Genomic DNA, 12,061 nt, shown 5'->3' on the forward strand with positions numbered 1-12,061 from the left:
CGTGTCTCGCGTGGTCGTGTGGTGCTGGTACTCTGATTTGGTGGTGAGTGTCGTGATGTGTGGTCGTGACTGATTGGCTGCGCCGTGACTCACGGGTGGTCGTGCGATTGTGTGACTGCGACTGTGAATCGATTACGAATGTGAATGACTAACTTTGACTCTTACTGTGTGTCGCACGCGGCGATCTGTCTCCCTATGGCAATGGCACGTTAGTGTGACGGCGTGTGACATTTTGTGATGCTACTGTGACGTTCGGTGACGCCGCTGTGACGTTTTGTGGCGCCGCTGTGACGCTCCGTGACTCCTCCGTCGCCAGGTGGAGAAGGAACTGAAGGACAAGTGCGGCGAGATCCTGCAGCTTCTCGACTCGCACGTCATCCCGTCGGCCACCACAGAGGAGTCCAAGGTGTTCTTTCACAAGATGTGAGTCACGGCGGGCGTGCCGCTGGGCAGGGAGGGGCTCTCTGTCTGCACAGTGAGTCCACAGTTCAAGGTCCTGCTGCCATTCCTAACAGAGGTGACAGTACGCAGCTGGGTACTGCCGCTCTGCTAGAAATGGTGGGAGCCACCACTTGGGGCAGATATCGCTTGCGGTAAAGGTTTTCGGGCTCAGACGTCGCATCATATAGGCCTGTCCAATATAATGCTATTTCAGAGGCGCTAATTAGTACCTACTGTGTGAACTTTATCATACAGAATGGCGCTGTGTACATAATGTTTGCAAATGCTACCAAATAAGGCTTGTGACATGCATATTGTTGTCATGTGGTATGCTGCTCGATGGTGCATTGTGATCACCGTATGCACGCAAACAAGGGATGTCCGAGCAAGAACAATAGGTTATTTCTTGTGGCATACATGGTCATTGTATTGCATGGGAACTGAGCGGTTCCTGTGCTATTATCACACCCCGTACCCTCACAATATCGGGAAACTCCAACCGGTTTTGTCTATTTGACATTTTATGTAAGCAATACCATTTTCCGACTGTGCGTCAGCTCATTTATACGACACTCTGGGGTCTTCTAGCTTCATCAAGCCGTTTTCCTTAAATAATCGTTTTTAATTAGTGCCGAACGGTCCACCAGTCGGTGTTTAATGCCCGTGATTCCCCACTTCTGACGCAGTTTGCCCCAAGTGCGGGTATTCCGCCAGCAGGGCCGTTTTCTGACGCCGGACAGTGGAGCTGCAGGAGTCCCCCTCACGGAACTCTGTGTCTGATATCACTCGGAGACACGCCCGGTCCTGTACCGGGGTGCTCCCTGTTGACTGTAGAAATGACGGGCTGTTCCCCCACCTGCCCGAGCTGATGGTGACGATAGCCGTGCACCCCAGTATCGCCCCGCCCTCTCACAGAGGGGGCGCGGGGCGCACCTGTGCCCGTTCCACCGGCCCGCCCCGGCCGACTGTTCCGACTGTCATCTATCAGTTTCAGCGGCGGTGCCCAGTCATCGTGGGACGGGCGGCGCCCACCGCGGGGAGAGGTGGACGGGGAGCTCGCTGTAGAGGGACAGGGGCGGCGGTCAGGGGTCACCATAGTGGGACGAGGCGGCGAACGGGGATCGCCAAAGAGGGACAGGGGCGTCGGCGACCGAATGTGACAGGACGGGGCGCGGGCGGACACAGAAGGGGCTGTAGGGCTTGGGATAGATGGCGTATTGGGAGTTGATTGGAAGATGTTTATGGTAGGGATCTGTATTTTTGATATTGCGCTTTGTTAGTGCTATTTTCGATCACCCAATGAACCTGTGTCCGCTTGACGTTCAAACAGTACTCTCATTCACACCCGAATTGTAAAAAGGTCTGTTCCCTTGGCGCCAGCAGCTCGTCTGCGGGCCACAGTGGCAGTGTTTGCCGGTGCCTTTTTGCCGTCCCAGTGCTCTCCGCCCCAGTGCCGTGCCCGTGCCTGTGTGCCGTGCCGTGACTGAGCTCCGCGGCTCCCGAACCGACAGCCGCGCCATTGTTTACCCCCGGTGTGCCCAGCGCCGCTCCGCGGCATGTACAAACCGTTTTTATGTCGACAGGAATGGATCCATGGCCCCGTGTGGCGTGCTTGTGGCTTTTTGCCGGTCGGTTTTTACGGATCGCCGGCTGACAAGGAGTCGGGTTCGGTCGTGTCACCTGGCTGGCTGCCTGCTCTGCAGTGTTCGCCACGGGCCGCAAAATCCTAGTCCAGACCAGCCCAGGCCCATGGGTTCACAGCCCGGCCCAGCCCGAGCCCATTCATGGTAAAAGCGTCAAAGCCCAGCCCGGCCCAACCCGTCAAAAATGAATGGGTTAAAAATTATTGACACCGCACAGGTACCCAAAGGTAGCAAAGAGACAATATTTTGCGAGCTGCATGCACAGTGCACATTGCATGCGTGCTTTATTGACTCGTTTTTTAGTCTTGCGCAGTAATAAGCTATGTAGTTATAGTTTTTGTCTCAGTTGCGAGCCCCTGACTCCACTTAACTGTTCCTGGCCCAGCCCATCCACAGTCCATCGATCCTTCATATTTGAGGGCCCAGCCCAGCCCGTAGCCCAGCCCAGCCCATGGCCCATTGGGCTGGCCCGGCCCATGGCGAACACTGCTGCTCTGACGGCGCGTGTTTGTGTTTGCGTGCGCAGGAAGGGCGACTACCACAGGTACCTGGCAGAGTTCGCCACCGGAAACGAGCGCAAAGACGCCGCCGAGAACTCCCTGCTGGCCTACAAGGCGGCTACGGACATCGCCATGACCGAGCTGCCGCCCACACACCCCATTCGGTGAGATACTGGGACTAGAGAGATACTAGGGGACTCACTGCCGCCCACCCACCCCATTCGGTGAGATGAGATACTGGGACTAGGGAGATACTGGGAGATACTGGGGGGGGGGAGGGGGAGATATAGGAACAGCTGCCGCCCACACACCCCATTCGGTGAGATGACTTAGCACTCTGGTGAGATGCCTACTGAGGGATACGGGGGGGGGGGGGCGGCACTGGGCAGATAAGGGAGTGCTGTCGCCCAAACATCTCATCCGCTGAATTGGGGTAGGTACTGGCGAAATGAAGAAGGCATACAAGCGGGTAGCGTGATCAGACTTTGTCACCCCGAAAATGCAGGAAATGTATTACCACCCTTACACCATTTGCTAACAAGGAGTCACCATCGTCTTCCGCAAGATATAGCCTGAGACACGCCGTGCTTGTGCGTTTCAGATAGCAAGGGGGACGAACCGGACCGGTAACGCCGTCCCATGTTTGACGAGAATGTCTGTTCGCCTTATATGGACGGACACGTTCCGACTGACTTCTGTCGTTACTCTTATCAAATGCACAAACTTCTCAAGCGCCACTTGTCACCGTAGTAAGGAGTGGCCCTACATCCGACAAAAAACTTGTCCTCCTCGTTACGCTGCTCGACTTTATGGAGCGAGTAAAGCTGTTTAGTAGTAGTGGTCAACCTTGCCTCAGTGTTATGCAGACACTGCAGATCAAGGTTGTCCACTTAGTTAAGGAGGCAGACACGCCAATTTATGGCTCATAAAGCTGACCTGGTGAGTGTTCGGAGAAGAGCTGGGATATCTGGCCACTCACTGCTGTACCATTGACGGGCCGGTCGGCGAATGTGCTGTGCCGCCGCAGCGGTGGCTGGGCTGACTGACTGTGCCCCGTGCTGGGCGGACGCGCTGCTCACACCCTCCAGCAGCCCCATAAGGCGGCCTGTGACCGGCTCTCGCTGTTCTGAGCGGTCCGGTGCAGTGATGGGCGTGATCTCATCTGTGACCTCTCCTCTCCTGGCCCGGGCGCCACCCCCGCCGAGCTGCCCTTGATCCACTGCGGCTCTGTTCCCGGAGTCTGAGCAGGGCCGACGGGAGGGAGGGAGGAGCCCCTCCGATCAGAGCTAACGGTACTGATCGTCCCACACCAACCGGGGGAGGGCGGGTGTATGATATGGAGATTGGCACATATACTGTATCGATTGCAGTTTTGAGTTGAAAGTCAGCTGATGTCGGATCTGTATAGCTATCCCAATAACAAACTTATTTTTGTAAATAGTTACACTATGTCTGCCCTAAAGATGTCTGAATGCGGGATTATTCCGCCACCAGCGTTTAGACTCCACACTCCACGCGAATTCCTCTCTTTGTTCCCTCTCCTCACCTCCCGGACCATCTGGTCCTTTCCCTTTCTATCGGGCCCATAGCTCAGCCACAGCTATGTTTTCAGTTTCACCGAGTGTCTCACGGGGACGCCCCACCTTCCCACACGGTGTGTGTTGAACCAGCCACAGGTGGGACTGTGTGTCTGCAGTCATATCCCGGGGTGCCCCATCTTCTCACAGGGCGTGTATCTGACTCGGCCTCAGGTACTGGGCACTGGGCAGTGACCCATCCCCTCCGGCAGCCCCAGGGGCCGCTTTCCGAGAACCCACGCGCCGTGCCGCAGCCTCGCCGACCGTGACATTTCGGACACGATACGGGCTGACAGGGCGGCGTTTCGCCGCGCGCTGACATACACGGCAGAGACGTCCTCTTGTTTCACGCTCGGCTCGGCTCTGCTTGGCTCGGCGCCGTCCGTTGCTGGGTGGCAACGAAAGCCAGTGCAGGCGCAGCGTTGTGCCGCCATGACGCAACCGGCCTCAGCTATGGACAGTTTTGTCGGGGCTGTCGTGTGGGCGAACAGTCGTGACAAGCCTTCATTCAGGTCGAGGATTAGAGGCCCGACTTTCACTGGAAATTGCGCTCCGCCGATTTTTCTGAGTCTTTGTTGCCGATGTTGTTTGTGGTGACTGGCGGAGTGGTTCAAAAATGCTCGCCATGAGGTAGTGCGCGGTGCGCCTGGTTTGTTGTGATATCCCTGCAGAGCCCCTCGGCAGAGGCACGGCAGACCCACAGGACGTCAGTCTTTACCATCGCACCCTCGGCGCACTACGCGTCGCTGTATCACAAGTACCCATCAACCTTTCTTTCTGATCGGAACGACCGTGACATTTATCAAATTAACAGCCGCTGGGGCCAAAGACCGACTGCCCTCTAAGCTCGAACTCTGCGACGGTGCTGGCTCTAGGTGGTTGGGTGGCGATGGGTCGCTGGGAGGTGTTTGATACATCACGCTTCTGCTATAAACTCTTTATAGTTGGGCTCTGCTCTGAACCCAATTCCTTAAATGAGCTACATGGTAAGCAACTTTACTGGCTAAAGCAGCTTACCTTCCCTCGCAGCGTGATTTGGTGATGATTTACTCACTTCCTTGGTGTGGAATAATCCAGAAACACCAGTCCTTTCCTGCTTCCCATGACACATGGCTGTCATTTCTGGCGGTAAACTGGCCAGTTGGCCATCTCACTAGGGGGCTGGATGGAGGATCGGGCGCAGACTGTTATCAGGTAGGGCCGGAACTCGGCGGTGTGGCGAATTTTCACCTGCCGCCTCTGAAAGTTGTGCCATAATGGACCGAGGCTTATAAAGGTCACCCATGGATTCCTCGCTGGAAGTCGGGACACGGCCAGTCGCTTAACCCCGCTGGCCGCTCCGTACCGGGAAGCTAGGTGAACTTTATCCCGGCTGTATGGGTGGCTGGCCTGATTGAGGCGCAGCTCTGAGAAGCGCTCTGAGGTGCTGAGCAGGCCGAGCGCGGCCACTCCCGGATCCGTCAGCTGGCCCGGGGAAGGGGAGGGTGGGGAGGCGGCAGCCGAACCTCCGGCAGAGGGGCATCAGGTGAACCCAAACACCGCCCCGGTCACAGCTCTGAACTGTGGAACGATGACGTGGTCAGGATGGTTTGTCCTTTGTATATGATGCGTCGAGCTCAGGTGGATTATGATTTGCAGCTTGTTTGGTTCTAATGGAATGTGTTCTGATAAGGGAGCGATAAGATTGCCTGAATTGTAGCATTATTTCTGGGTTGATTTGTGGCTTTTATGAGTTCCATTAGGCTCGTTATATGGTGTCATTATGTTATTGTGGTGCTGTAGTCAGTGTTTATCCCGGCTGACCCAACGATGCCATGATTTTGACTCATAATTTTATTACACTTGACAATTCGTCTTTAGCTGCACTTCAGTATCTCCTAACAGCAGTCTGCGCGGCCACTGAGCTGCTCCAAGAGGACTCTAAGACGACTGGGACTGTCTGGAGTAGCTGGGACGGCGGAGGCAGCAGAGACCTCTGTCCGACCAAGTCGAACCATATCGGATTGTATAAGCGGCGGCCGGTCTGACAGCTAGTGGACGACGATCTAAAAAACCGCCCTCCTGACAGCCGGTCATGACGGATGGCGCTGTCCCAGCTGCTGACAGCAGCGGGGCCGACGGGTCACGCGACTCAGCTGACGGGAGGTGACCTCTTTTCGGCCAGTTTGAGCCGATGATTAGGCCAGGAACTGTGCTCGTCGCCGTATTACATTGCCCTTTTGCGTATTACGCATGTGTCAGATGCGTAGCGCCCCGTGGGGAGGGGAGGGACGCCGCCGCCTCGCACCCGGTGACGGTTTGTGATTTTTGTCGAAACCCGACGTCGGCCGTCGGTTTGAAGGTGTCAGATGACGCACCGCGGCGGGCGGTGACCGCGGACGGCGCGGAAAGGGCAGCGTACGCGTGGCCTGAGTGTGCGCCTGGGGAAGTGTCGGTGAGGGGTCGGTCGGCGGAGGGAGCGGCATGTCTGAGCTGCGCCGCGCGGGGCCGACTCTGACAGGCCGGCGGGGAGCGGCGCCGACCGAGCTCAGACGTCACCGCCGCTACTGACCGCTCGGCCGTCTGTATCGGCTTCTATTCACGTGGCCTTGCACGTGAGCGGTAAAGACTTGGCCATGTGTGTTGGCGACACTCACACTGTCCTGAGCCCGGTCTTGCCTACCCCAGCGCCGACCTTCCTCCTCTCTCAGCAGCAGACCACGGCCCTCAGCGGCCCCGACCCGCCCGGCAGCAGGGTAGGCGTGACCCAAGGCTCGCCGAACATTGCCTCATGACCTGGTCCGGGATTAGGGCACTGATCACTGATCGGTGTGACGATATCTCGCCAGTCGTGATGACGGGAGTCGACTTCCGCGCCGTGTGTCAGGCCGACCCGGCTCGGTGACGGCTGCCAGTCTCTCCGGGACAGGTCTCCAGGCGTGGTTTTCTCGAGTTGCGTGAGACGTTTCTGGAAATTGATGGCTTGTGAAAACTACGTCAGAGAGGCCGCCCCGGCGTTCCGAGAATTGCGGAAAGACTGGGCGACAGTGTTCGTGTTGTTTGGATGATAAGAACTGGTAAATATTGAGGAAAGTTAAGTGGATGTCAATCGGCCATTGTTTTCTAGTTAGAAGTGAAAAGCGGAGGGAAGTTGAGCTGGCATTATGCCTGATGTGACGACAAGGTCATGACTGGGTACGTACCGGGTCCAGGAAGGACAGCCGGTGAAATTAGGGAAGCCCGAGCGAGCCTGACTGTTTTCCGGCGGCCGCTCTGGCCGGTCGTCGGGCGGCTCCTGACGGCGGACCAGCCGCTCACAGAGCTGACCGGTTAGTGCTTACTCCGCTCACAGAGCTGAGACCGGTCAGTACTTATGTACAGCCGCTCACAGAGCTGAGACCGGTCAGTGGTCCAGCCGCTCACAGAGCTGACCGGTCAGTACGTATTTACAGCCGCTCACAGAGCTGAGACCGGTCACTGGTCCAGCCGCTCACAGAGCTGACCGGTCACTGGTCAGTACAGCCGCTCACAGAGCTGACTGGTCACTGGTCAGTACAGCCGCTCACAGAGCTGACTGGTCACTGGTCCAGCCGCTCACAGAGCTGGCCGGTCAGTACTTACTCCGCTCACAGAGCTGACCGGTCAGTACTTACTCCGCTCATAGAGCTGACCGGTCAGTATATACAGTCGCTCATAGAGCTGACCGGTCAGTACTTACTGCTCGCAGAGCTGACCGGTTACGGTCGGCGTTAGGTCAGGGGGTCCACAATTACGTAACCCGCGGAAGCCGAACATCATGTGAACATTGTTCTGGCGGGGAACTGTGTAGTGTGTACTGTTCAGTAAGCCTCTCATGGGAACGGACTAATAATGAGAGGGTAGCAGGTTCCGATACGGCTCGATATTAAGTATTAGCCATATGGGTCGGTGATCATGTTCTCAGCGTTCATGATATTCGTACGTGGCCTTTGCCGAGTTGTCTTGTTTTGTGAACAAATAACATGCTGCGCGCTGTTGCGTGGGATCAACCTCTGAGGTCCTGGACCCGATCATGATTCGCCGGTGAAAGTCGGCAGATAAGGGCAGCTGTAGCTAGTGTGGCCCAGAGTGCACGATGACGCCCGTGGGCAGCTCTCGTCTGCACTGAGCCTGTATCCGGTACATTGTTGTACCCGACTTCACTGACAATGCTGGCGATGCGGGCGGGCGCTCCCAGTTCACTAGGTGAGACAGGTATCGGCCGGCCGGGGCTGCTGTTTGGGCTGCTGACCTCAGGTGACCCCAGCGGCCCGCGGCCGGAGCGGGGTATCATATCCACTGGGTGTGGCCGCCAGGGGCCCCGGCCGAGCGCCGGGCGGCAGCAGGGTATCACGTGACGTGCCACTGTGTACCGCTGGGGGCCGGACGGGGCGGGGGAGGGGGTACGTGACATGACAGCGGCCACAGTGAACTCCAGCGCCCCTCCCCGTCCCCTGGGCCCGGCTGGAGGCCCCTGACACGACGCGGGGCGTGCCGGCCACGGCCGGGGCGGTGTTAACATTGCTCAGCACAGCGCGTCATGCAGATTAGCGGAGATTGCGGACATTTGTTGTCATTGGACGGTGGGGCGTTGCTGTAAACCGCACCAAACTGCGCACCATGATCGGGTGCCAGAATGTGTGGTGCTGCGCTGCAATTTGTAGGTGTTTCAGCCAACTATTTGACGTTCACATGTGGCTTGGGTGCGTGTAGGGTTTTCACTTCGCTGGAGGTGGGCCGCATTTTAGATGTTGTATCTATAGACGTTCATGTTTCGTGTATGCGGAATATGCTCCAAACGGACCTCGTACTAAACAAAATAAACGCTCCTCTGTCATTGTGAGATATGTGTGCTTGTTATTTGAGTCATTAGTCGGTTAAACAATACACAACCGACCTTCGTAACATCGAAAAATCTTAGCATCACCTCACTTACCTTGAAATTCTATGCCGTTCCGCGTATGTTTTTAGAGTTTTCGGTTCTGAAGGACAGCCCTCGCTAACCCTTCCCCTCTTTTACCTATTACTCCTCACTTTTGTGATAAGTTTCGCTGAAAATGCGGCAGCCACCCATCGTAATGACGTGCCGGGACCGTTCTGCTGAGGAAGATTTTGTCACTGAATTTGGGCCAGCACCGCTCTGCAAGGCCAGACATTGCCAGTATCCAGGAAAGCAGTGCCCTCGCCACCCCTCCGGCACCGGAATGCAACCGTTGGTGTCAACCGGCCGGCGCGGTGCCGTCTCTAGCCCATGGCAACGGGCCGGCCGCCGGTGCGTCACCGTTAGCGCCGTGCGTGAGACCGAGTGATGCTGCCGACGGGACCGTTTTCCTCCACTGCGCCACGTTGGCACCTCGGCGGCGTCAGGCTGGTCGTCCGTCCCTCTGTCGGTCGCGTGCCACCACAGCGGGTTGTAACGATGTCCTAAGCAGAGGACGAAAGTGACTTTTGACACTCATCCCATAACTATGCAGGAATTGGCGCTATGTGCCGACCCTTTGTGCCCGCCGGCAGTGAGGTCGGCGGGTGACCTCGGCTGCTGATCTATCGCGGACATTTTTGTGATTGCTGTGGCGTGATGGCGGGCCGTGCACGCCGCTCTGTGGGGCCCAGCGGCATGACACACGCGGTATGCGGCGGGTGGTGCGCCGCCGACCGCCGAACCGTGCATGAACAGACGGAATTCAGACCGCCCGTTGTAGGTCGCTCTGTCATGGATGGTTTCACTATTTTTTATTTTCGCTGGCCATTGTATGCGGTATGTCGGCGGAGTTCAGAATGTGGGCCGGTCGTTGTGTTGGTGTTCAGCTCGGTCTGGGGCGGGTCCACCCCAGCGTATGCCCTGCGTGTCGGCTCGTCGGCGTTCCTGTGCCGCATGACCTCGGTCAGCCTCGAACGCTAGGAAGTAAATGAAGACAGTCTGTCACAGTCTACAGGCTATAACATAGTTTGAAACATTTTGTTTATCTAACCTGCTCTGTGATGAGCATGTAAACGTCCAACACTCGTTTACCTGACGGAATAAAACTGTTAGAATGTCTATGTTTAGGCTGTGCTGTCGCTCTTATCGCTGCCTTGCTTCTGGTCTTGTTCATGCCTGTCTTGTTCCAGTAGTTCACTGTTTCTCCACTTCGCTGTGCTCCCTCAACTACTGTCGCCCAGTCCACGCCGCCCCTGACCCTCCCCTCTCCGTGCAGGCTGGGCCTGGCGCTCAACTTCTCCGTGTTCTACTACGAGATCCTCAACTCTCCGGACCGGGCGTGCCGGCTGGCCAAGGCGGCGTTTGACGACGCCATCACCGAGCTGGACCGGCTCTCCGAGGAGAACTACAAGGACTCCACGCTCATCATGCAGCTGCTGCGCGACAACCTGACGCTGTGGACGTCCGACATGCAGACAGACGGAAAGGAAGGTGAGACTGGGAGAGGAGAGAGGGGGAGGAGGGGAGAAAGAAGAGGGGAGATGGATGACGGAAGGGAGAGCTGAGGATAAGAGACTGGTAGCTGGCAAAGGAGGGATAAAGGGTACGGGACAGGCCCGAAGCAGGTGAGTTGTGATGGTTGTGAGGGACGCTCGACTGGTTGAAACGCAATGCGGTGGTGTCCAGTAACTTGCGATGGTATTGTTAATTTCTGACTGTCCCTTTGATGCATAGTTAGTAAGTACCCGTCAAATGGGATTTGGTTGTGTGGGCGTGGTGAGTCCTGGTTTTCGTTTTGATAGAAGCTTAGGTAATACATTAGGAGTTACGTTCACGCTTACGTATAGGTTGTACGTCAGCTGACTGTCATGAGGCAAGCATTATACAACTAGTCTGACGCCGGTCTAATTCCTGGTGAACTTGTTATGTAAATGACTGGGGCCGGGTCCACCGCTGGCCCCAGGGGGGGGGGGGGAGGAGGAGGGCTGTGCTCCCCCTGCCGGACCCCGTGCTCCCCCTGCCGGACCCCATGCTCCCCCTGCCGGGGGCCGTGCTCCCCCTACCCGGACCCCGTGTCCCCTGTGACCCGCCGGACGCCGAGCGCCTGTGTCTTGTTGGCTACCCTCGCCTGTGCGACATTCTACGGTATTCTATGGCATTCTACAATGCTCCACGATAAATGTCAGAGAATCGACAGCGCCCCGTGCTGTTGTGCTCCACTTTGTGTTATACAACAGCGCTTATGTAAGCCATGTTTCTAGCCAGACGGTGGAAAGCTGTTGTTTCCTTTTTCCTATCTGGGTTATTGCTCTTTCGTCACGATATTCGCCCGAGTTTTGCGCTATCGCCGCTAATATGTCAATAGCATTGCACCCTTGCACCACCACCGGGCACTTTCGATTTCGATATTCCCGTATAAGCGTTGTGACAGGACTTTAACGCCACTGTCACGTGCGTGCACCCAAATCACACAGGCTCCTCCGATCCTGAACTCTGATATTGGCCCACTGGTCGTGAGGTTCTTATGTGAGGAAAGTGGACACCACTGCTGGACCCCTGGTGGCCACTGGACGAACTGATCCCGCCACGTCAGGTCCTGATCAGCCGACTTTTATGCTCCTGGCTCTAAACATTTCTGTCCTGTTTTCCTGCTATATTTATGCAAAGATGCATGTGTGTATTATATTCATTATTATGGAGTTTTACCTGATCCTATCATAGTTGTTGAATTTCCAGGAATATGCAATGCCAAATCATCATGCACAGTGTAAATTGCACACCATTTAGGGAACTACTTACCAGGAAAATCAAACAGTTATAGAGTGAGGCAAGATGTGCTTATTAGTACCTTTGACAAAACCGTCTCCAATTAACGCATAGCTATGACGAAAAGTTTTCTGGATACCAGTAACATATGTAAAACCAAAATAGCGCTGCCGCTTTTTTTTCTAGTGACTACGTCTCGTAGCGGCTGTTCCTCGA

The 12,061-nt window shown here is 56.2% G+C and overlaps 1 protein-coding gene across 1 annotated transcript in view; it reads left to right on the forward strand.

Annotated features, from left to right (window-relative positions):
* LOC122383255 (14-3-3 protein epsilon-like) overlaps positions 1–12,061 on the forward strand; it is a 35,670-nt gene that overhangs the window by 20,994 nt on the left and 2,615 nt on the right. The window contains exons 3-5 of the mRNA XM_043369493.1: positions 317–423; positions 2,611–2,748; positions 10,356–10,570. Of these exons, the coding sequence (XP_043225428.1) occupies positions 317–423; positions 2,611–2,748; positions 10,356–10,570 (460 nt within the window). The remainder of the gene's footprint in view (positions 1–316; positions 424–2,610; positions 2,749–10,355; positions 10,571–12,061) is intronic.

Source organism: Amphibalanus amphitrite, unplaced genomic scaffold (genome assembly GCF_019059575.1).
Source record: "Amphibalanus amphitrite isolate SeventyFive unplaced genomic scaffold, NRLGWU_Aamphi_draft 000159F_arrow, whole genome shotgun sequence".
NCBI lineage: Eukaryota > Metazoa > Arthropoda > Thecostraca > Balanomorpha > Balanidae > Amphibalanus > Amphibalanus amphitrite.